The sequence below is a fragment of the Petromyzon marinus genome, chromosome 6 (genome assembly GCF_048934315.1).
Source record: "Petromyzon marinus isolate PM22_M1 ecotype Great Lakes invasive population chromosome 6, UKy_Petmar_22M1.pri1.0, whole genome shotgun sequence".
Classification (NCBI taxonomy): Eukaryota; Metazoa; Chordata; class Hyperoartia; order Petromyzontiformes; family Petromyzontidae; genus Petromyzon; species Petromyzon marinus.
The window spans coordinates 6,085,190-6,111,856 of NC_133672.1; the positions used below are offsets into that span (position 1 = coordinate 6,085,190).

Genomic DNA, 26,667 nt, shown 5'->3' on the forward strand with positions numbered 1-26,667 from the left:
AAAAAAGTATTTGATCCCCTGCTGATTTTGTACGTTTGCCCACTTACAAAGAAATGATCAGTCTATAATTTTAATGGTAGCTTTATTTGAACAGTGAGAGACAGAATAACAACAAAAAATCCAGAAAAAACGCATGTCAAAAATGTTATAAATTGATTAGCATTTTAATGAGGGAAATAAGTATTTGACCCCCTCTCAATCAGAAATATTTCTGGCTCCCAGGTGTATTTTATACAGGTAACGAGCTGAGATTAGGAGCAGACTCTTAAAGGGAGTGCTCGTAATCTCAGCTTGTTACCTGTATAAAAGACACCTGTCCACAGAAGCAATCAATCAATCAGATTCCAAACTCTCCACCATAGCCAAGACCAAAGAGCTCTCCAAGGATGTCAGGGACAAGATTGTAGACCAACAGCAGGCTGGAATGGGCTACAAGACCATTGCCAAGCAGCTTGGTGAGAAGGTGACAACAGTTGGTGCGATTTTTCGCTAATGGAAGAAACACCAAAGGTCTGTCAATCTCCCTCGGCCTGGGGCTCCATGCAAGATCTCACCTCGTGGAGTTGCAATGATCATGAGAACGATGAGGAATCAGCCCAGAACTACACGGGAGGATCTTGTCAATGATCTCAAGGCAGCTGGGACCATAGTCACCAAGAAAACAATTGGTAACACACTACACCGTGAAGGACTGAAATCCTGCAGCGCCCGCAAGGTCCCCCTGCTCAAGAAAGTACATATACATGCCCGTCTGAAGTTTGCCAATGAACATCTGAATGATTCAGAGGACAACTGGGTGAAAGTGTTGCGGTCAGATGAGACCAAAATGGAGCTCTTTGGCATCAACTCAACTCGCCGTGTTTGGAGGAGGAGGAATGCTGCCTATGACCCCAAGAACACCATCCCCACCGTCAAACATGGAGGTGGAAACATTATGCTTTGGGGGTGTTTTTCTGCTAAGGGGACAGGACAACTTCACCGCATCAAAGGGACGATGGACGAGGCCATGTACCGTCAAATCTTGAGTGAGAACCTCCTTCCCTCAGCCAGGGCATTGAAAATGGGTCGTGGATGGGTATTCCAGCATGACAATGACCCAAAACACACGGCCAAGGCAACAAAGGAGTGGCTCAAGAAGAAGCACATTAAGGTCCTGGAGTGGCCTAGCCAGTCTCCAGACCTTAATCCCATAGAAAATCTGTGGAGAGAGCTGAAGGTTCGAGTTGCCAAACGTCAGCCTCGAAACCTTAATGACTTGGAGAAGATCTGCAAAGAGGAGTGGGACAAAATCCTTCCTCAGATGTGTGCAAACCTGTTGGCCAACTACGAAAAACGTCTGACCTCTGTGATTGCCAACAAGGGTTTTGCCACCAAGCACTAGGTCATGTTTTGCAGAGGGGTCAAATACTTATTTCCCTCATTAAAATGCAAATCAATTTATAACGTTTTTGACATGCTTTTTTCTGGATTTTGTTGTTGTTATTCTGTCTCTCACTGTTCAAATACACCTACCATTAAAATTATAGACTGATCATTTTTTTGTAAGTGGGCAAACGTACAAAATCAGCAGGGGATCAAATACTTTTTTCCCTCACTGTCGGTTCAAAGAAAACAAAAAACTACCACGTTTCGATCGCAACACACGAACGCTTGTGTTGCGATCGAAATGTCGAATTTTTTGTTATTTTTTGTTACTTTCTTTGAACCGATCTCTGTGACTTTACCGAAAGACCCAAGGAATATGTACATTAAAGCTTGTACGACATACCTCTACTCCTGCACATGTATGTGTGGTGTTATTAACCAAGACTGTAATGCTATAGCTTACTCCTGCTTTAAAAAGCATCGCAGTGTAATTTTAGGGGATTCATATTTGGCGTGATATACACGGACACCCAGCGCAAACAAGCAAAGAGTGGAAAATGAAAAGTGAAGAGGGCGCTAATGCAGAAAATCCACTAGGTGGTGGTGCTCAGCTTTAGACGGGCTTAAGCCACACTGCCTTTTGATGGTCTGGACCAGGCCCAAAAAGCCATTTGGGCAGGGATTCTCAAACTCTCAAAATGCTCAAACTGTTGTGGTATGGCGGCCACCCAATAAACAACATCGATCCCCGACCCACCAACACCTTCCTATTTCCCCCCCCAACCCCACTCAAGGCACTTACAATCTCTGTTGGCTGAACATCATTAAACTGCAGTGGACATTCTCTCGGGCGTGTCCCATCCTTTGGTTTCCAAACCAATTGTAAAACTCAAAACAATGACCATCCCTTCCAGCGACGTGTCCCTGCTCAAGCCCAATTACCTTTTTAAAAAAGAAATTCATATTAAATATTCCTTAATGTTGACTGGAATTGGCTGCAATCACCTTTCTCCAAGACGAACAGTGGGCAGGAATTGTGGCACAATACAAATCGTGGCCACGAACGAGGAGCTGGTTACTAACCCTGCACAAGAACTTCTGTGGTTGGACCTACCCATGAAACAGTGGTCTGAACTAAATCTCTGGCAGAGCAGGACATGGCAGACGTGGTCACTTTCATTATCAATTAAAAATGAAAAAAATGTCCGCAATGGTTACTGCGGTCACCAGAATCAGCCCATCGATTAAATAATGAACACTGCCCGTGCCACCTATTCAGGGGCAAAATCACCGGCATCCACCAAGGCACCACCAGAGACTACTGAATGGGTAAAACAAAACCCTTGATATATACAGTACACATGTTGCTAATTTCACCTTGCCATATGAAAGACGATTTTTTTTTCAAAAAGAAAATACCAATCAATTTTTTTAAAAGTAGCTCTTCACTTTGGAAAGGAGGCACCTCTGTTCCAGTTGTGGCCTCGAAGCAGTTTTGGCCAAGAGACAACCATCATAGGTTTAAAATGTAAAATGGTGGCATCTGCTCTGGGCGTTATGCTAAAGTCTAGAAATCATATTATCATACTTGTCAACCCATACGGTGTACCCGTATTCTTGTACAGGGCAATTGAGTTTTCAGGTCCATACGGCATACAGCCGTTTGTGATGAGACTTTGTAGGATGAACGTTGAGATTTATAAGGGCACGGAGTGACCAATACGGTCTGAATTGGTCTGTAATAAGGTAGGCACTGATAAGGAGTTGACAGGTATGCACTACACACAATAGGAGCACTTGCTGCGTAGAAAAATAAAAGTGTTGTGGTAGCTCTCTGATAAACTCCATATGTGACTCAATCTTAATCTAACGTGTGATGTTTTTTAGTAACACACCATTGGTCTACAGGAAGCTACTGGGCACCTACGAATTTCTTCTGCATGGTTACCCACGGCATAGCCTGAGCAATCCCCTGAAAGGACAACTGCGATTATAGAATCAAACATTTGATTTTAATTTAGAAATTGTAATGGAAGCCCTCATATTTATTGTATGACTCACAATGCGTCGTAATTATTGGCGCAGTGGTGTGTGCATTTGTCTGTGAACCGAGCGACGCGAGATATGGGGTGTGAATGCCTTCATCCAGAAGTGCATTGACAAAGGGCTGTAAAATTATATATTCTCCATAAAAGCACACGCAAATATATGTTTTGTGCTGAACAGAGCCCTGTATTAAAAAATGCCCATAACATGTCAACCGGAGCAATACTTATTCATATTCTTAGCTCTTTCGGTAAAGTCACGTTGATACTTATTTAACAAGCTTATCGCCTGGTGACACCCAAAAGGTCAAAACCCGGTCCTTAGTTTACTTAAACAAATTATGTTGAATGATATTGGTCTGGAAAGCCCACAGACTGACTGCTGAAAACATGTTTTATTTCAATGCGGCGAGACAAATACGCAGAATTTAAGTGCTCTGCCCATAAAAGCCTTCTTACAATGCCTGCAGTCAACGTTCGTTCCCTGACTTCTGGTCATGTTGTCTGGAGCTCTCTTCGATGTAAACTTCGTGCAGTTGATTATCTTGATTATCTTGCCCTTGTTCAAGTCAAGACTTGAGGATCGTTTATTCGTATGTGCATGTAGCTATGGTTAGTTTTTTCGCCTGTGAAGCATCTGGAGATGCGGTCACATACAAACGTAATGTAAATAGTATTCTATAATTGTGATAACAAAATTCGTAATTCTTTTCTTTGTCCGTATTTTTCTCGTTCAACAGAATACGTGGTTCCTGTAAGCAAATTGATAGTGGAAGTAGACGTGTTTAATTTTTAATGTCTGGCATTAATATTGAATAGTAAACATTCAAACAGGCACTCAGTAGGGTTCTCTTGAGCTTTAGACATCAACATTCATCCATAGAATCCAGTGATATCCCACAGCTCGCTAAATCACATTCTTCAAAGTTAACTTTAAATATCACACCCAACTTCATGTCAAGTGTCTCACTGTGCAAATGATGAGCAGTGTTTATCTCTATTGTCAACCATAGACAAGTCGTGGGAATTCAACATTCCTATGCCAAGAGGCAATTTCACCAAATGAGAACCACTTTATAGCAATGGTACTTATTTTTAATATTCTTGGTTCTTTCGGTAAAGTCACGTTGAAGGGAAACAATAAAATAATAAAATATATAAAACTTATTTTATCAACCCTGGAGGAACAATAGGATTAGTTAACCTCTGATTGGGATTTGAACTCCTCAATCTTACCTTTCTGAAACTAGCGCTCGGTCAGGGTATCATCCAGCCGTCTTCAAAATGTCAACATTAAATGTTTGGAGACGTAGGTGTATATATATATATAAATAAAGTGCATAATGTGTCCGTTGCAATATTTTCCAAAAGTTAAACTAGTCATGTTCGGGTTTTTTGTGCGTCACCTTCCATGACACAAAACTTGCAACTTGCAAAAACTCCTGGGTCCATCTTACTCACACATACAAAAACATTTTATTTTCCCCATTTATAAATACACACGTACAGTAGTATTCAAAAGGCAAATGCTCATATAAGCAACGATTGGCACAACTGCGGGCTCGCATGTGTCGTGTCCACCTGTAATACAACACAGCTCCTCCCCACCCCTCCGCCTGGGACCACCTGGCCTAAGGTCACAACATGCCCACGCTTGAGAATGAGCCGCCGAATGCACCCTTGAGATTGCTCGAGTCAAAGGCAGGTTAATAAACGAGCCGATAAGACTGCCCGACTGGCGCGAGGTATCGCAGCATTACGAGAACCTTGTCAAGTTAACGTCTCATTTCGCGTGTGTATGTATTGCACAAATATTTGCATTTATATAAGAACCGTCAGTGGGGGCAAAATTGATTTTCTTAGCTATACACTGAGATTATTGCTAAAATTGTTTCATGCGTTTTCCCTCTCACAAAGATCCCCCGTATAGCCTGAACAGACTGTAGAGGCAAGTGCTGTTAGCGAGCACCTACAAAGGCCGGCACGGCACACGAGGGGGTGGATGACCAACACCACGCCCGGCCGCCTTTGTCTCCCGAGTGGCGATGTTTACACCGCACCAGGTACTCATTTGAGGCTGAGTCGACCTAGGGCAGGACCGGTTTAGATAATCGTCACTGGTGTTGGCCATGAGCAGGAATCGAACCCGGGCCGCCGGGTTCAGAGCGCAGCGTAGCGCTAAACCACTACACTACTGCTCCCAACACACACACACGTGCAATTTACCTTTCTGTGAGAGTTGAAATAATTCCTTGAAATCTACATAAGTTTAACATTTTTATAAAAAAAATACCACTTGACTTAAAATGTTACATTTGCATTATGTTTTGCCTTCCACTCTGTCTTGGACAAAAGTCAAAATCTTTGCCTTGCTCAAACAAGTCCGAGGCAGTACTCACCTCCATTCATTACCCTGAGCCAGCAGTGACATTCTGACCAAAGGAAAAACGCGAACTTCCGACAATGTGGTGCATCAAACCAAATCGTGAGTCATTTGGCTCTGTCACACCACAGTCCGACTGAATAGCAGTGTGCGGACATCTGACCTTAAACCAAGTGGTTCCCTTTGGACGCAAGGTGCATCCGTTATGGACGGCTTACGACAATAACGCCACCGGAGAACACTTTGTAAACCCATAGCTTCACAACAAAAAACAATGGCGCAGATAGCTTTACCATCCCCTCCTGCTGCCATGCCTGCAGGTTTCGCAAATTCCGCTCCATGCTTTTTTTACCATCAAGTAATGCCAACGGTGACTTGCAGAAGAGGCCACAGCTGGAGCAGGGAGGATGAATTAAAAGTTACATAAATCATCATGCACAATTCTCCAATGCAGACAATTCCAATACTTGTCCACAATTTGCACACACATGTATAGCCTTTTTACTTGAAGCGGACCAGTCCAGTATTAATGATCCAATCCTGTATGTTGATCGAATAATTTACAATATTATTTTCTTTACTCCCCTGTAAAAAAATGCCAATATAAATGGTTCACTTTGACTTTGCTCCATCAATGATCTGACCAATTACTCCTTTTAGAAATGTTTACCCTTTTTGTAGACAAACATAAAACTGATTAAGACATTATGTTTTGTCAGTTATTCTACTGGAAGTACATGCCTTTATAAAAGTCCGGCTGGTTTCGTTTTTTCAAACGAGTGAGGGTACTGGTGGCCCTGAACCAGTTTGTTAAAATTCCACATTCTTTCGGAAGGGGCCAGTCCCTCAATACGACATCCACTGTTGAAAAGTACCGTTGTTTATAGAAAAGTACCGTTGCTGTAATTCTCAGTGCACGAACTTATAATATTGCTCCTTTACATGCCAAGCCCCATTTAGCAACACACATCTGAGGGATCTGCAACTCAGGAAATTGAACAGCAGTTCACAGATCAGCACGAAAGCCATTGCAATGCTCCATCCTCACACAATCCAACACCAGGCTGCCCCCGAACAACCAGATGACAGAAAAGCATCACTTTACAAGACATATTTTAGATCTCCTTACCAGGGGGGCAGAAACATACCTTCAATCTCCTCTAAATAATACCAGCTCCCCAATTAACTATATCACATGGCCACAAGTTGGCTACACATGCCTGCTAGCTCCATACAATTTAAACAGATACCATGCACATTATCAATGCACCGATCAATGGCGTAAAAACACAACGGTATTCTCATACACGAGGGCGTACCAAAATTTGTCAAACTTAAAACTGACGTCTCAGCAATGTAATAAAAATGTAACAGTACTGCCGGAGCTAAAAGCACCCTGCTGAAGGCTCCACTTTGACACTCAGCACGATATTCAACTCGGTGAATATTTTTTCTGGCACATTTTCATGCACATGCTTGCTTCTGATTGGTGCAGGCTCTGCTCTCCTTGCTCCTGGTGGCCAATCGGTGAAGACCTCATGCGTACATGGTCAACTGCAGCCACTGCAAAGAGATGATGGGTTGTATGTATTTACACAGTGCTTGAATACATGTTACTTAAAAATGTGCGTTTTATTGGAAACATCTTTGCAAGAACGGATACGTTTAAGTTATTTAATTCGGTGAAGAGCTTCACGTTAATGCTGAAACCTATGGTGGTTGTGCTGGCTTTGCCTATAATGTTCAATTGTGCAGCATTTGTATCTTGTTGATGAGTGAATTCAAATTCCAAGTTTATTTTGTTGCACAATTAACAATTAAAATAAAAGCACTTGAAAGTTATGTTGGCTAAAATGTGTTTTTACTCATTTCAGTGATTACTTTTTTTCCATGTTGCTATACACTAGATATTGTTATATTGTCATCATTTTCCTTTCAGCGTATCGTGTGTTTGTGGTGGGTGCAAACCTTACCAAACCCAGTCCCAGTCTGATAACGCCACGTTTGTCTTTGTCAAGGGCATGGAATATTCCTGTGGCACACGGGAGATGTGACCGCACAACATTTCAGCCAACCAAATTGACATCCTGTGAGTTGTTTGTTCGCAGCAGTGCTGGAGGTTCCACACTTTCATTGTTAACATTTTCCATGAATTCATTATTAAAGTGCGGTATTGAAAGTATCACCGGCTGTAGCTGCCCTTTGTCAATAGTTTTTGTTTGCCTTATTTAATTCTACAACTTCTAAAAAATTACAATTGTCTATTGATGTAACGAACCTTTACAAGTCAATAAGGAGCCCTTTCCACGTTTTTATATTCACGTGAGACTGTATTCCACTGTAAAGGTAATTTAAAACATATCCCGACATTTTCAAGTTTTTGTTTATTAAGTATATTTGTTTTAAGTCAATGTCTATGCTCAAATGAATGTGGGGCAGCACTCCTTCACTGGTGGCCTTGCGCCAGTACGTCGGTGGTGTTAATTCCACATTCCTACGGAGGGGGCAGTCTTATAATTGGACACCAACTGTTTCATGATACATAGTAATGATCTATGACCAATTAAAGAAGCCCTTTGAGGTCGATGTATATCTGAAATTGTTGACCTGTTTTCTTTCACAATGCGATATCCATTAACCTCGGAGAAGTGAGCTGCTCTTTTGGTGATCGTGGCACCCAAGCTATGGAACATCTCGCCGCTTTAAATCAGGCAATCAGTCGGTATATACATATACAAGTCTGTTTAACACGAAGGCTTTAGATCATGATCTAACCCAAAAACCTCTATTATGGATATATAAGTCTGCTTTGAAACCCCATCTTCTTAAACTGGCCTCCTCTTTAGTTTAGTCGGTTGCCCTGGTGCTGTTTTTTCCCCTGCTTTTGATGCATTGCGCATTAGGATCCTAGGATGGAATACGCATAAGAAATTTGAATAATTATTGGACCCCTGAATAGGATTTTAACTTTGACATTTCTACGGCAGCAACAACAGCTAGATTAGACATGACACACACACACACACACATTTAAAATATGCAAGTAGCAATGTAAACATTCCAAATAATTCCCTGGATAATACTCACTGAACATGGCCTCCAATCGCACCATACAGGTAATATAGTCGTTAAACTTGATGGTCATACTCTCGTCGGCGTAGCGCATGGTGATCAGCTGATACATCTGGTTGTTCAGGTGGAATCCTGTGTGAATTGTGGTGTTAGGAGGTAAATGTACAAACATGGGAATGTAAATTCAGTATACATATTAATTTGGCTACTATCAGTGCCACATATGTGAGATATGAATTAAGGTGACATGAGACATTCATGAAATTTTACATGGACAGCCTTGGGAATATGCACGGCGCTACACTGGGAAGTTCAGTAACGTAGCCTCTGATTCACCAAATGCGAACCCATTAAGTGTAAGAAGGTTTATGACCCTCCGGTTGACCATTCAATTCCAAATTGGAGCAGCTGCCCAAATGATCCCGCGCCCAAATCAATCCATCTCACCTGCAGCATTGAGAGCTGCTCGCATTTCATACGACGACATGGTACCCGAACGATCCTCATCATACTTCCTGAAGATTGCCTGTAGGAAAGAGTAAATAAGATCAGTGTAAACAATGGCTATGCACACTGCTGGATAACACGCGGTTAATGCTCGTAACAAAAACCTGAGCTGAATCCACCTGCTTAAAACGAACATGGGGAAATGTTTACCTTCATTGGGAGTCCACATTTTTTTAATACATAACAGTGGCCAGTTTTTTTTTCCATGACATCTACTGTTGATTCCCTATTAAGTGGTGCACTTTTATTTTATTGAATCCAGAGAGATGGTGAGTCATATTGACCACCCAGCCAGGATTTGAACTTACAGCCTTTTCCATTGCGAGTGGAGTGCTCTTGCCACAGGCTTGTTTAAACACCACTGCGGTTCCTTATTCACAACACCGCAACCGTGGCTAACAATCTGAACAAAACAATTATTGTATGGTAAATCTGATGGTGTCAATCAGTCACCATTTTCTGAAATATGTACCGCATTTGAGTCCAGTGTATGTCTCCAGGCGGTGCAATAATGTATGGTTCCAACATTACTCAACGGGCCATATGTAATTCTACATGGGTGTAATGTAAGTCTATTGGCTCCATGTAAATCTGCTCTCTGAGAGGTCTGAATAGATGTGACGCTGATTGCACAATTAAATACAACGGGGAATAAATAAATAAAAACCTAAACTATATTTTCTCCCCACAGTTCACCCAGCCTAGCACCTCACCCTCTTCTCATCTAAACAGCCTCTTCTCCAATCAATACACTTTGAGCAACAAACGCTGGACGTCATGCTGAGCGCCACGTGGCACAACCAAAAATCATGTGCCAGAGCGAATGAAGACTGTCACTTTACCTGCCACATTTTGATTTTCTCCCAGAGCAGTTTGAATTCGGGAAGGCCGAGTTTTCCGCTTCCATCAGACTGGAGTGTAGCAGCAAGGTGAGGAAAATAATCACTCATAAATGCAACGGTTCTTTCAATGAGTAAAGAGACGAAATAAGTATTATATTCTTGGTTCTTTAGGTAAAGTCACGTAGAAGGGAAACAATAAAATAATAAAAATATAAAACAATATATTTCTATTATATAGTGTGGATGTACATATATAGATGACAATGAGAGGAGTAAATAAAATGTAACAATACTTTTTATCCATCATAAAGGTTTTTTTTGGGTGAGATCGCGTAAATATAAATGTGTCGTTAAACCCGCCACCACCCGACACAGCCAATTAGTAAGGTTTGTCACGTAAACGGAACATGCCAATTCGTTACTAGTACAGCACACCGGTGCGTTGGAGAGCAAATACACAACATTTACAATCTGAGTACGACTTTTCGCCAGCAATTACAACTAGCTTCATCAGGCGGACAGTCAGATTTAATGTTGTGGATTTGCTCTCCAACACACACCGGCGTGCTGTACTAGTAACGAATTGGCACGTTCCGCTTACGTGACAACCCTTACTAATTGGCTGTGTCGGGTGGTGGCGGGTTTAACGACACATTTATATTTACACGATCTAACCCAAAAAAAAAACGATATCATGGATATTGGTCGCGAAAGCCTACGTGTTAAACTGATGCTTTTTTTAATGACAATAGCATTTCAATTCACAGCTATTTGTCAATTTGCCGCTGGATTGAGTCAAGGGGGGGGTTGTGTGACCTTACTTTACTTCGCTCCTCAGTGCCAGTTATTGAAGGGGAATGCCCAGGATTAGTCCAGACATCGATACGCCACTGAAGTTAAGTCGCGGGCCAGCAATTAAACTCAGGCCGCCGGGTTCGCAACATTCCCTCAGAACTGCTTTTTGTGTTGAGTTTGTTGCCCTTCCCCCGCACCTCCGATTAGCGCGGTTGGCTACGTACGGTGCAATAGAAGTTCGACGTACATACGAACCACTTTGTCAGCGCAACCGCCTAAGCCCTTTTACAAATTTCAACGTCACTGAACGCATATTTCACGTAGGTACCGAGGCTTTTCCCACAAAAGCTTTGGAAAGGAATTGGTTAACACAAGCGGGAGTTGTTTTTTTTTTTTCCCCATTCAGTTTCAGTTACACGGGGCAAGCTATTAATTAAGCGATCGATTCTCCAAACATCGGTGTGAAAGGGCATCCGTTTGGGAAAACAAGACATTTCCCGGAGCTTGTTGCACGCAAGCCAAGAGATGCAATTTAGCGACACGTCCACTGCAGGAAAAAGAGGAGGATTAATGTTCACATAAACCAATTACAGTCGCCAAAGGATACATCCATGAGGGCAACCATGCTCTGGCAGGCGTACAAGCTGAATCCATCGGACTTGAGCTCGCCATCTGGCCCACACAAAGACAAAGATCCCCCGCCATATAGCCTGAACATACCGTTGTGGCAAGTGCTGTTAGCGAGCACCTATGAGAGCTGGCGCGGCACGCGAGGGGGGTGGGTGGCCAGCGCCACGCCCGGCCGCCTTTGTCTCCCCCCAGTGGCAATGTTTACACACCGCAGCAGGTACTAATATGAGGCCGAGTGGACACTAGGGGAGGCCCAGGACTGGTTCAGATAATCGTCGCTGGCGAGCGGGAATCGAACTCGGGTCGCTGGGCTCATAGTGCAGAGCGCGAATTGCTACACTGTTGCACACACACAAACGCCACCACAAACCCATCTTTGGGCAGCGAAAACCCTTGGGCATATCTATAATTGCAGACGTGTCGACGTTATTCACGTTAATTTGGACTGCCGTCCACCCCCTCCCCCCACCCCCCATAAGAGCAGCGGCGGGTTGAAGAAATATTGCCGAAATGATTGTGAATTACACGTGGTAACAAAGCATTGAAAAAATACAGTACGCGATAATAGTGTGGATGTACATAGAAATTGCGCCAGAGATACCTGGATTGATCATATTTGTAGGTGTATTCCGTTAAACCTATTTATACCAGACAACAGCGCAGCTTGCTTCGTCGCCGTGAATGCTGTGCTGTGTTCGAACCATTTCCCTAACATCACACGAAGTGCGTGAAATGCATACCGCTTAACTAAATAATAAACAAGACTCTGTGTGTTAGCTGTGTCAACACTTAGGTATAAGGGCATATGCTTGACCGTTTTAAAATGTTTGCATGCAGATATAATGTACAACAAGGTCACATGTATACGTAGTCAACGATCAACGATAGGTGTCCATACTCTGGTTCTTTCGGTAAATTCACGCAGACTGCTGTCTGATTCTCTCACCTGAAGACGGCCGCTTGTTGTTGCGATCGAAACGTCGTGATCTATTATTATTATTATTATCTCTACCCACGTGACTTCGCTGAAAGAACCAAAGAGTATGGATTCCTGCAGCCACAAAAGCTTCAAATCAAGAACGATAGGTGTCGTACAATCATAGTGTGCACCATTGCGATAATACCTTAGGCCACACTTGAACTGGTCATATGCATGATGTCGAAACAAGCACGTGCAATGTGATGTTATTTTACGTGGCACATGCATAACATGCCAATCAATTGAGCCTCTAATGGAATAGTTCATCATGCTCATCATCAGCAGAAGCCCTTTGTCAATCCACCGCTGGATTCAGGCCTCCCCACACCGTGTCAGTTGTGGGGGTTGATTGACGACACTGCGTCACTGATAACGCTGCGTCACTGATTACACTGCGTCATTCAATGGGCGGGGGAGCCCAAGACCGGTTCAGATATCACTCGCCAAATGATGTTAACCGTGGCCAGGAATTGAACACAGGCTGCCAAGTCCATTGGGTAGTGCGTCGACGACTGCACCGCCACTCCCCACGCGCAGACACACTGATGCCACACATTAGGGGCCTACCCTGCGACAGAGTAGTGTTTTTTGCACGATAGTTAATCCGATATTTTTTTTTATTAGAGATCAAATCTAGCCAAATTAAGTAAAGACTAAACTTAATAATAATAGGGGTTTTCCCCTTTTTTCTGGCAACAAAACGAAAACCTTTTTTTTACAAGGATTCATGTCTGCATTAACCACATATACCTGCAGTCAAAATGCAAACAAAAAACATACTATGATAATATATGCATTGTCCTTGAAACTGATTGGTCCACACCAATGGACGGCTTTCTTTTGAGCCTCGACCCAATTGGTGAAAAACCCTATTATTACATGTTGGTACTGGCAAAGGAGGTCTAATGAACAAACCTTAATGTGTAGTCGTTGGTGACTTGTATCAGACCATCACTTTACTACACTTGATAACTCAGTTTAATCACAATTGAATGCTGAATCTCAATAGCGTTCGTTCAGAATTTTGCTCTTGGAGCCATCCAGCTACCTCAAGTGGGTACTTATTTTATCTACCATAAAGAGATGATAGGCTAAGTTGACCCCCAACCAAGATATAAACTTGAAAACTTCTGATTTAGACCCAAACAAATTAGCCACAATGCTAACCAGCTTGCATGACCTACCATATATAGTGCAACAACATGATTACAGCTTTGAGAATCCATTCATTTGAAAAATCAGTAAACTTTGCCCTGCAAACAGTTTGCCACAAATTAGTAGCGCTGCAGTAAGCTAATTGCATATATTACAATCCTACAGATATTGCAGATGCACAACGTGCATGATTGTATAACACAGCACCAAATGCACAGGAACAAGCGGAACAATCCCAAAGAAAAGAGGGATTCGTAGAGGCAATTAAAAAATGCACGTCCATTCCCCCCCCCCCCCCCACCTACATGCAAATTATTTCAATTTCCAAACAACTAAAGAATCATACGGGACTGTGAAATATATCAATTATTTAAAGCCACATCCAAATGTTAAATGAAAAAACGCGCTATATCGTGTTCAAATAAAGGACACCGAATTGAAATACATGAATTATACATTTTGGGGCCAATGAGATATATAAACTTTGTTGCCACCGTAACGGATGTGAATGGTGCGACCATGATATTGTAGCCACGCCAACGGCCGTTTCTTACCATTGATTACCATTCTGGCCATGGACATGAGTGGTGTACATGTTGATCAGCCAACATTTTGGCACGAGGATGTACATCGTTTTTACGAAGCAGTAATGAGTATATATTTTTAAAAAAGCAGGTACTGGCAGCCTGGCATCACTCTTCACTTGAGATTCAAAGCCAGGTTCTCTGTTCTTTTGCACATCCATTGATTCACGTAACGATGTTTTTCTCATTTATAAACATTTAATAATGTGCCCAAAAAAAGGGGGATTAGATTGTCGGTTACCGTGAGACCAGCAGCTGTAGCGGCAGCCGATGCAAATAAAACATGTTTTAATCATTATATTGTGCTGTTATTTATTAAGTTTAAATGAGCTCGACATATGATCATTTGAAGAGATGGAAATCACTTTGACTTGCAATGTTTTATACCGTGAGAACAGTTATAATATATTTCTCATGATTTACAGTACTTTGTTAATCCACTGCTGACGGCATCCCCATGCCGTGTCGATCATGGGAGTCGTTTGACCATGCTGGCTGATCCAGGACCAGTTCAGATGTCGCTCGCCACTGCTGTTAGCCATAATCGGGAGTCGTACTCGGGTCGCTGGACTCAATCGTGCAGCGTGCTTACCACTGTGCCAACATTCCGCCCAAATACAATATAGAGTATAGACACTTAAACGGCTAAAACATTTCAGCGAGGTATTTTCTGAAACTTGTGACTGGCACAAGGCCCAGGAGATGTCACGGGTTTTACAGCCGATCTATTAACTCTGTAATTATGAGATGCCCAATGGTTGCTCAACTTATGTCATATTGCTCATATCAAGGTGATTTTTATTTATTTATACCACAGTCAAAATGGCTTCCACATAAAATTGGGCCAGGCTTGTGATCATTTCTGCAAATCACCCCGAGTGGGTGGTGCAAATTCTACATTCCTATGGTGGGTGGCAGTTTATCCATGAGGACTAGCAATGTTGATTGCCCACAAAGTGTTGACCCCAGATGGGACAATGAAGCGAGTCAAACTGCCGGATGGAATTTTAACTCTCATCCTTCAGATTGTGAGTCTGCTGATCTAATCACCGTGTCCACATGGCCATAGAATTGAAATGTAATTGACTAATTAGAAAAAGTTATTGCAACTTCTGTTCCCTGTTGAGAATAACATCTTTAATGTGCATGGGGTTGGGTGTCAAAAGACAGAAATCAACGTAGCATATGCACACTTGTAAATATTATAATTTATACTGCTATGCTTGTAGCCATCGAGTACGTAAAACAATATCAATGATTCATTGTATTTCGACACTATATCTCTCACAAGGTGACAGCATATATATTGCCAATCTGGATTAAAGATAACCGCGCGACCTATTTAAATAATTTAGCAGTTGTAACTGAAATAAAGTCATCGAAAATCCAGACAAAATAGGTCGGAGCATTTCACGACGGCATTCATCTCTGGCATCTCTGCTGGGTCCGTGGGAAAATAAAGGTCAATCCGCGCAAAACAGATTTGATATTTCCAGCAGTCAGCTTGGCACCGTGCTGTGAGAAATATTGCATAACGTTTAGAAAAAACGGTGCATCGGTAAACTCACGTTTGGCAGTAACTTTGTTTAAGAGGTCCTGCAGTTCCCTGGGGCTGATCTCCATGTCCTGTGAGACAAGACAACCGGGGGCGGGCGCACGACGATGAGGGCAGGGATGGTGGCATGGGGCAGAACATGCCCTACTCGCGTGCCCATTACAGAAGGAATCTGAAGCGCAGAACGAATTAGCAGTGCAAGCATCCAGCAGGGTTTCTGAAACTCGTGGTGGTGAAGAAGAGGTCAGTGTTCCCCAAGCGCCGTGGCTCGTCTGCGTTCACCATTTACGTGATCCGACGTTTGTTCTATTATAAAAAAAAATAAACGATTGGGATTCTGGTGCACAAGCACATATGACAAAAAATGCAACATGTTCGTCGATAACACTGTGACCCTAACAAGAAAAACAAATATAACAGGTGAGGTTCCGAGCAATGGCCCTTCTCCAATGATGTATGCCGCCCAAGGCCACTTACTTTTCTTCGTAGATTTGAATTAGGTTCTTAAAACTACAAACATCTCTCGGCGTGTCAGTGTCATTCTGATCCTGCACCTCCCCACAATTCTTCGTGCACGTTTCATCTTTTTTTCCATTTTCTTTGCCCGTGTCGACGTTTGTGACAAATAAGGAATACATGGCAATACGCAAAGATTGAAAACTTTATTCTTCAGAAACGTTGGTATTCTGCCCTTCATTGTCAAACTCAGCTGTCCAGAGGTGGCCCAATTGGCTCAGAGATCAGCCAATGTTATTAAGCATTTGTAAATTAATAAGAAACATCGGCTGGCCTACAACAAAATACCAGCAGCACCTGAAAACCTTATACACAGGGACTCTTCTACTTACGAACGAGGTATGCTCCAGAGGTCTGTTCGTAAGTCGATTTGTTCGCAAAGTCCAAATTTACTCCTGTCGATTCCAAACATGTTGTACGGCATGTACACTAAACACAGGGAATGGATTTAAACGTTTTATAATCTCATTTAGATGTAGATGCCACTGGTTATTCATGTTCTGCAGATGTAGATGCCACTGGTTCTTCACGTTCTGCAGATGTAGACGCCACTGGTTCTTCATGTTCTGCAGATGAAGATGCCACTGCTTCTTCACGTTCTGCAGATGTAGATGCCACTGCTTCTTCATGTTCTGTAGATGAAGATGCCACTAGTTATTTATCTTCTGCAGATGTAGACGCCACTGGTTCTTCATGTTCTGCAGATGTAGATGCCACTGGCTTTACACGTTCTGCAGATGCAGATGCCACTGGTTCTTCATGTTCTGCAGATGAAGATGCCACTAGTTATTTATCTTCTGCAGATGTAGATGCCACTGGTTCTTTATGTTCTGCAGATGTAGATGCCACTGGCTTTACACGTTCTGCAGATGTAGATGCCACTGGTTCTTCATGTTCTGCAGATGAAGATGCCACTAGTTATTTATCTTCTGCAGATGTAGATGCCACTGCTTCTTCATGTTCTGCAGATGTGGATTCCCTTTGGTGCTCGCGTTTCCTCTCTACTCTCTTGAAAAACTTACCAAGAGATGTCTGCACAGTTGCTCTCTTCTTCTCTTCATAAATCAACTTGTAACAGGTAATAGGATCGTGAACAGCTGCCGACACCTTAGTAAACCTCTTATTGTTTGAGTCCCGAGACTCAAACCAAGCCGGTGCTTGACACCGAATAACCACCGCCATCTATTGCGCGACGGTTGAACTTACGACTCATGGTCCGAACAGGCAACTGGACAGACAGATTTGTTCATATCTCTGAAAGTTCGTCAGTCGAATGCTCGTAAGTAGGGGAGTCCCTGCATATAATCGAACGAAAACGTTGGATACCCCTTTCAGTCGATGGACATGCAGTAAACGTCGGATGGCATGCCGAACAACATGTGGTACAACCCAAAAACAGCTATGATGTTTCAGATTTCTCAATACACTCCATTACTAAGTACTCTTTATTTTAAACAGCTAAGTCTGTTGAGATTCGTTACCTTGACAAACTGTTACATGACAGCCCATAGACCCGAGAGGGAATGGTGGGCTGTCAACCACATGAACCAATCTTTCAATTGTTGGTTTAGAACTCCAACCATAGTGTCACCCAGCCATCATCATACACTCAGAAAATAAACACAGAGTAGAAAAAAAATCCCTGTGCGTTTTCGAACTTCATATTTGAAGCAGCACATTGTGTGTTTAAGCCGATAATATGAGCATCGGTAACCACACACTGAGGCTATGCAATCTCGGCTCAACTTACACCGCCAAACAATACTCCCAAATGGTCTCCTGAAACCAAATGTAGGACCTGCTCTCAAGTGAATAAGTGAACGTGCATGCAGTAGAGAATGGTGTAAGACGAGTCGTGGGGTCAACAGAATACACACACACACTTACAAAAATCTCTTTAAGCTAATTCATGCATTGACTTCCTAATATAATGGAGCCAACGGTCTGACTGGCATTTGGCTAATGTTACAAGCGCCCTCGTTTGAAACACTTTTGCGACTGACATGCAAATGGGACAATGCACAAGCACACAGAGGCAGATTTGTGCTCGGCATGTCACTCTAACCTCTTGCCTATTCACACTAAAGTGAGAGAGATGTCTCCTGTTTTTACAATCACCGCTGGTTTACAAATGGCTGAGGCAACGTGCATTTCGGTTTAATATTGAGCTTGAAGGAGAAATCACACTCATGATCCACCAGACCCTTTGTTGAATGGCCTGTGTGTGTGTGTGTGCGTGCGGGTGTGTTTTTCTGAAAACAAACCAATTCTTGCCATTCCACCTGGGAATTACCCGAACAAGAAGGGCGACAGTGGCAATTAACCTGCTACACATGGAGGTTAAAGTAACAAGGCAGCATGGGTTCGTCTTACAGGTACATTCGTGAGGACGTTGCTTAACAACAACAAAACGAGAATCACAGTTGAGATTTACATTGCAAAGATTGGGCTGGCGGCAGTGGTAGGACGCAAACAAAATGTCTGAAATTAGAAAATTATTCTTCAATTAACCAATCGTTCATGCCAATAAGAGGTGGGCACAACACTACAAAGCCAAATCAATTTCAGGTGCTTTACACATTAGTAGAGTGAATGATAATACACTATGTGAATGTTTTTATTCCGATTGGCTAACCCAAAATATAAATGCAAATTTGAATAAAAATAATTTGGCGAACATATACAGCTTGTTGTTTATGTATGGGCCTTGCAGCGATGCAATAGGCAGTTCACATCATGGGAGAACCAGAGGTGTTATTGTTCTACAAACTGCCAAGGTAAGCCCACAGTGTTATATAAACCCTCAACGGTGAGAGGAATGGTGCTCATGATGCAATGTACTAAGCATTGCATGTCACCTTTAAAAAATAATAAACATCACAAGCATTTTGGTTTAAAGCTTTCGTGACTGCAGGGATTCATATTCTTGGTTCTTTCGGTAAAGTCACCACGTAAAAGGGAAACAACAAAATATTAAAAATATAAAACAATAAAATTCTCACGACGTTTCGACTGCAACACAAGCAATCATGATCATCAGGTGTGAAAACCACAATTCACACCTGATGATGATTGCTTGTGTTGCAGTCGAAACGTCGTGAGAATTTTATTGTTTCATATTTTTAATATTTAGTTGTTTCCTTTCTACGTGACTTTACCGAAAGAACCAAGAATATCACAAGCATTGTTAACTTTCGTCACATTTACCCCTAAGCTAGCAAGTCACGTTGTGTGACTGCATTCTACTACTCAAGCCAAGACGCTGCCAGTTACACACGCAATCACTTGCAAGTTTAAGTCACTTTAACAGTAACCTCTAATTACAAGTAGCAGCAATTACAATTACATTCTAACTCGGCATTAATGATGTTTGTGGACGTATTTTATAAGTGTCAAAATTAATTATTCTGGCGAGAGTGACTAAAATTAGAAATGGTATAATTAGCAATTAAAGAATGTGTCGAATACTTACGTCAACTTAAATTAGTTTGTTTTACTTGTCCGAAATGTTGAATTTTAGCGACCAAAATAAATGCCACCTCGCCACCCCACCCACTCGTTCGACTCTGATTGTCAGCAATGACTACAATACACGGGAGTGTAATCAACCCCTAGCAAGTCAAACGTCAACGTATCTCTGCGGTTCTTCATCTCCTCTGGCGGAGGTCCAGAGCCATCAAATACACAAGACAACTGCTGTTGATATTCTTAGCTCTTTCGGTAAAGTCACGTTGAAGGAAAATAATAAAATATATATAAAACAATAAAAATTCTCACGACGTTTCGACCATAACACAAACGGTCATCATCAGGTGATGACCGTTTGTGTTTCCCTTCAACGTGACTTTACCGAAAGAGCTAAGAATATGAATTACTGCAGTCACGAAAGCTTTAAAGCAAAATTTAACTGCTGTTGACTTCTACAAAGCAGAAGCCATTCTATTCAGCCCAGGCGAATGTGGCCGAGTCAACCACACATTTAAATTTCCATCTGTACTTTTGGTGCTCTGCTGCAGCAGCACTTGGCCCAATGTGGTATAAGTAGGACTGTACGTACGTCTGGCAGAGTAAGCCAAAGACCCCCTCTACAGCTCCGTCAAGAGAGGGTATAGGTTATAGTGGAGGCTCTTCCACCATCAGTGGCGTGAACGATAAATGCAGGGCTGTATTTTTACATTTAACCCGAAGCTAACATACTTCGCATGCAATTTAAAACACCTCCTGGAACACCGCGTTAAAAAGACAATGGTGGATCTTTTTGCTTGTTTAATTTTTTCACTTCCAGCTTGGTGCACGCGATTTTAATTACTCTCCTTTCAGAAACGCTCACCTGGCGTAACACGGAATGCGGTTTTTAGCTCAGCAAAACACTTTGGTGAGGGGGCCCACACCCCTCCCTACTGCCATGACACGATATTGGAATTCGGGACGCGAAATGTATTGCTGTGCTCAGAGTGGCGAGGCAGCGTTTATTAAAAAACACTCTCTACGTGGCGACGATTAAGCAGCAGATGCGATGAGTGGCTGGAAGCCAGCAAGGTCAAGGCTGCAGGCTCATCATGTCTTTGAGCGTTGCTTTCCTGGCCGACTTTAATTAGCAACCGGACTGTTCGGACACAGTAGATGTAGCAGTGCGCTTGGGCTGTCCGACCTGTGACCATACAAAGTCATGCAGATTATCTCCAACAAAAGAGCCAGCATTATTTATTTAAGGCAAGTGATAGCAACACATTGCTTCCCAACATCACTGCCAGCCATGGTCTAGCCACTGATGGATGAAGGCCTACATCACACCTTAAATCCCTCACAGGCTTGCGATGCCACAATTGATCTCATCCCCGCACCTCAACCAAGCCCACTGCTCAATTTGGCTGGCATTCAGTCATCAGGCTTGCTGACTCCTTATTATCCTTCCTGGATATGTGTCGTGCCCAAATCTACTCATTTTGTTTCATCATGTTGATCCCAATCTGCTTTCTGAAACTGACCTAGATGTAAATATAGCTGTATTTTCTAGTAATCTTTAAAACAATTATTTCATTTTGATTGGCCAATTTTTTTTACGTTAGGTTTGTTTCATTCCTATTTGCATGAAACAAAGTCTAACTTTGGTGCCCTCTTTGTGAAGTTATTCAATTGTCAAAGAAGCAGGACCAGCTGTTGAAACAGAATTATTGGACCAAGTTACTAAAACGTTTGTACAGAGATGTAATGCCTCGGTCATGGAATGGTGCCTCAATCAATCTTCTCTTTAAAAAGGAGACAAAAAACTGAACTGGAGATATATACTGACCCATTATTCTCCTACCCACACAAACTGTACATATATTATTCATGAAGATTGTGGGGGGGGGGGGGGGGGAAATAAGTGTACATTTTACAGGCATGTCAGTAAGCTGGATTTATTAAAGGTTTTTTTTTACCATTGAACACTTACCAGAGCCTGGGAAAAGCACACGGCTATCAAAAACCACAATACTCAGCTTTTATCTACAGGGCTTTTTAGGCACTGTAACAGCTCATGCAATTGTGTAATCATTGTACCCAACACCGAATCTACAAAAGAACATGCATTTATAAAGCATGTGAATGCGACCTCAATGCAAAATGCTGAACATGTGTGTCATGAAGACTAAACTATTGAAATTTTTATTTTACCAGATAAGGCCCACTGAGAAGCGACCTGGCCACAAATGATAGCTCAACAAAGTGGCTTATCATGTTGACATTTACAACAGCCAACTACTCTAAGGACATGTTTCTAAATGTAGAGAGAAAAAGCGGAGGACCCGGAGAAAGATCCACGCGACCGCGGGGAGCAGAACGTGCAAACCTCCAAATGTACAGTGGGCGACAGGGTCGGGATCGAATCCACGACCCCCCGCATACCAGGCGAGGTCATTGACATCTCGCCACCGAAACATGGGAGAGAATAAAAACTACTTCCAAGGGTGTGGAGAAGAAAATATAGTGTGGCGAGGGAAGAAACACGACTTTATAGAAATTAACTACAAACAAGGGGTGGGGTACGGAGAAAACAGTTGCAGGCAGATGAGAAGGGGAACTGGTCTCGGGCCCGCGCGGTCCCCTTTTTTTAAGTGTGATGTACCCACCTCGCCGGCCAGCTTCTTGAAGACCTGTGTGAACCTACGGTCCTCGTCCGTCTCCACCACCTCCACGGGCATGCTGGGCTGCACCGCCAGCACGGGACACACAGGTGGACAGTCTATCGTGTCACAAAAACACAACACCACCACTTTCGTACGGGGGACCACGTGATGATGGCGGAAAAGGGAGACGCAAACATTGAGAGTTGGAAATGACAGCGCGGTCATCGATCGGTGGGGGCAATGAGATGTCGCAGCAGTTCGCGCGTCCGCGCAATGAACGCGGCAATCTGAGTTGGATGCCTGGCCACGGCTAACATCGGTGGCGAGTGGTATCCGAACCGGTCTTAGGTCTCCGCACACCTCACCAACCCGCTCTGAGTTGCGGAGAGTCAAATATGGCCAAACGTCCCCTGCCATCGGTGCAGCAGTTGTTCATCCAGCAGTGGATTGAAAAAGGGCCGTAACTTTAGTTTTTTTTAAAATTTGATCAACGTTCTTTGTTTTACAGTATATCATCAGATCAGCGTTTTATTATAGCGGAGGCCAATTTATTAATAGGAAAACCATTGTCAATATGAGGTGATTAAATTGTGCATTTAAAAAAAATCCCTTTAGTGCTATGAGCATCTGTTAATCGGATTTAGAAAATATATAGGGAGTGTCTCCATGCACAACAGAGCATTTGGCAATGTTCAAATCTCCTTTGGTGAACCCAAGTTATTGGTAGAGAAACCAAGGTGCAGTACATGTACCTGTGCACATGTACAGCAGCCTTTATGTCAATCCACCGCAAAGTGAGGGCCTTCCCACGCCACGCGGGTCATGGAGGATGTGTGACCATGCTCTACCACGATGGTCAGTGTGGGTTGGCGGAGACAAGGAAGGAAGCAAAGAAGTAGAGTACAACAATGGATTTTGCTGCACTTCCCTCAATGCTGTCCCACATCGTATAAAATCTCTTCTGCATGGTGGTGTTTGTTCATCCGAACACTATCCAGGCTCAACCTTGCTTTCACTTTTAAGAATCTCATCAGCAATGTGCTCATCGACAACACGGTAGCAATTAGGGCCACCGCAACCTCCGAGGTTGACATATCTTCTAATAGCAGGAGGCGGGAGTACTCCACGTGAATGCGTTGTCATAAGCGGTGGCTTATTATGCAGCTGACAAAACACAGGGATTCTAATGTCCTGGGAAGACTGCTAGATATAATACAGGACAGCTGTCTCAAAAAGAGGACAATCCTGGGAAAACCAGGAGAGATGGCAACCCTCGTATCAAAGTCAACCAGGCCGACTCTGTTTTTTACTATTTGCACATGCAAAAACCAAGGTCTTTGGCATCTATTTTTGCATCTCGGAAAGGCTAATGAGACACACGGGGAAAGGGGGGGCACAGAGGGCATATGGGTGGAAAAGAGAGATGGTAGCAAAAGTGAAATTAGAACCGAAATCTATCCATGGGACATACATTTTTCAAATATATTTCCGTCTTGAATATAAACAACTGGATGTTAATAAATGTGCTGCACATATATCAAGTTAATTACACCACTATTACCAGTAGACCTGTTTTACATCCAATTATCCGGATGACTTGTCTTCGCAATGTAAAAACTAAGACTAAAATATCAGTACAAGAGATAAGCTAATTGGGACATGACTGATATAGTATATATAAATATTGCATACACATTCCATAGTGTTTATGTACATGCTATGTAATCTGTGAAAGCCAGACATCATTAATTTGTGATGTTTGATGAAAAAAAAAGCAAATCAACTCAGCGGTACAGATGCGCACATTAATTTCGATTCAATGATGCTGTGCATCAATTGGAAGTGAGGCAGGTCAAATTCCAGATGGAGGTTGACATCGGGCACCATCCCTTTGAGGTTGATACAAAAATACTTGCCCCTTGTTCCATAGGAATCCAGACCATTAGTGAGGTGGCCGAGCGGAATTGCGTTTGCCGATGCCCCCGGTTATAACTGTCGGTCCGTTCAAATATATAAATATATGCGCCGTCCGCATCAGTGGACGTTAAATTAGAGTAGGCCCAAAGGACTCGTCACGGTCAAATTACTCGCAAATGACTTAACTCGAATAACCCACTGACAAACGAATGATCACTTCCCGGCCGGTGCTCCTTCACCATTTTCCACACACAGGGACAGCTGTCATCAGCGGGGCTTCCTAAGCTAAGAAAGAAAACAACGCTATATAATGCTGGGGCATTTAAGTTCCTAAGAGGCCAAAATCCTGATTCCTTAGCACTGGCCCAGGGCCACCAACAGCAAATAATTAATTTGAATCTTCCTTATGGACACACTGTCATATGGGAATTGTTTACACAAGTCAAATTGTCCCTATACTCGAATATTTGGCAATCCTTATCTCTATTTCCAGAATTCAGTTCACTCATAGGACGGACGAATCGCAGTTGAATACAGACCATATATTGTTATTTTTCCATACATTGTAAACTATACCATTGTAAACAACCACATTGTTTTGATTTAAAGCTTTCGTGACTGCAGGGATTCATATTCTTGGTTCTTTCGGTAAAGTCACGCAGAAGGGAAACAATAAAGTAATAAATATATAAATTTTGCTTTATATTTTTATTATTTTATTGTTTCCCTTCTACGTGACTTTACCGAAAGAACCAAGAATATGAACCACATTGTTCCAAACATTACAAAGCATATTCATTACACGAAGAGATGACACAGAACCCCCACCTCTTCAATGTTGGCACCAATTCTGTCGTCCGACTCTCTGTTGGGAAACAAAAGCAGTGGTTATGATCGTTGGAGCTGGGCACTGTTCCCAGGACCATCTGTCCTGTGAATGTTTTAGCGAGTGTCCTACCCAGGAAGCCTCTTCGTGTAGCAATGCATTCAGTGTGACCCCACACCTGGCTCATGCTCATCAAAACACTAAACAGATGCCCGGAGTTTCTACTCTCAATTCGTTTGTTCAAAGCATCTCCTCTGACCTGCTTGAAGGCGCCTCTGAATATTGGCCTTCCCTTGCTGACAGAATTGTGTTTAGTTTCACCCGTAACGGGGGAAAAACTACTCATTCCAGTTGCGCAGAGGACCCACCGATTACAGTTGTGATTGTTGTCGTTATTACGAAAGCAAACTTTAATTACAGTCTTAATGGTTGTAATTAATACCCATTCTTGTGACTAAAGTCATTATTGCTATCATGAAATGTAATTACAGTATTACTGTCCTATCGAATTTCTTACACAATTGTTGTCATCATTACTGTCACCGTCATCATCATCGTAATAATAATCATCAGCCATGTTCTATTCATTGCCGGATGAAGACCTCTCCACTTCGCAACCACCCCCGCACAGTAACTGGGCTGAGACCACCAACTCGTTACACTTGAAAAGCTGCTTTCATCGCAGATGACCGAGGTCAAGGTTCAAACTCAGGATTCTAACCAGCTCCGACTCAGTACTTATTCCCCCGAGTCACTCGCCTACACCACAGTGCTCACGTTTTACAGATGGACTGCTCCCCCCCCCACCCCCCCCACGCAGGGATCGTGTCCTACATCTCGCTGCTCTGCTTCGCAGGAGGGTGAAGCGCGCTTCCCGACGCAGTGTTGCCGGGGCTGGCCACGCACCTCGATCTGTTCATCTTCTCGCAGTAGACCCGGAGCAGGAAGTCGGCCTCCTGATGCGGCTCGTACGTGGACGGCACGATGACGTAGTGGCCGGGCGGCAGGCGGAAGCGGTCCGACACCTCGCGCAGGTTGATGAAGTTGTGGCTGCGGGCGCGTGAGGAGTTCCGCACAAAGAATTCCCCCGGCAGGTGCGTGCACCCGGGCGGCGCCTTCAAGCGGATCGGGGATCGGGCGCGGGCGCGGGTGGGACCGGAGGCCCGAGATCGACTCAGCCGCAACGTCATCAACCTTACGTATGTATATTTTAATTTCCAATGTTTTTTGGTTCGTTTGTGACTTGCTTACCTTTCCTACCCGCTGCACTCGTGTGCGTTTTTGTATTGTTGTTGTGACTTTCTGGCCCACCCCGACTGGACATCTGTGAAAAGAGCCTCATAGCTGGTCTGATGCCTCCCGCAGCCTTAATGAAAATTCCGACTC

The 26,667-nt window shown here is 43.1% G+C and overlaps 1 protein-coding gene across 1 annotated transcript in view; it reads right to left on the minus strand.

Annotated features, from left to right (window-relative positions):
• Window positions 1-4,863: 4,863 nt before the first annotated feature.
• Window positions 4,864-26,667, minus strand: part of LOC116939633 (calpain-1 catalytic subunit-like) — a 62,108-nt gene continuing 40,304 nt past the window's right edge. Inside the window, exons 12-21 of the mRNA XM_076062968.1 lie at window positions 26,188-26,396; window positions 25,284-25,320; window positions 22,542-22,619; window positions 15,926-15,983; window positions 11,617-11,681; window positions 10,215-10,283; window positions 9,313-9,391; window positions 8,881-8,997; window positions 7,767-7,825; window positions 4,864-7,356 (exon numbers count right to left, since the gene is read on the minus strand). Coding sequence (XP_075919083.1) covers window positions 7,330-7,356; window positions 7,767-7,825; window positions 8,881-8,997; window positions 9,313-9,391; window positions 10,215-10,283; window positions 11,617-11,681; window positions 15,926-15,983; window positions 22,542-22,619; window positions 25,284-25,320; window positions 26,188-26,396 — 798 coding nt within the window. The 3' untranslated portion in view covers window positions 4,864-7,329. The remainder of the gene's footprint in view (window positions 7,357-7,766; window positions 7,826-8,880; window positions 8,998-9,312; window positions 9,392-10,214; window positions 10,284-11,616; window positions 11,682-15,925; window positions 15,984-22,541; window positions 22,620-25,283; window positions 25,321-26,187; window positions 26,397-26,667) is intronic.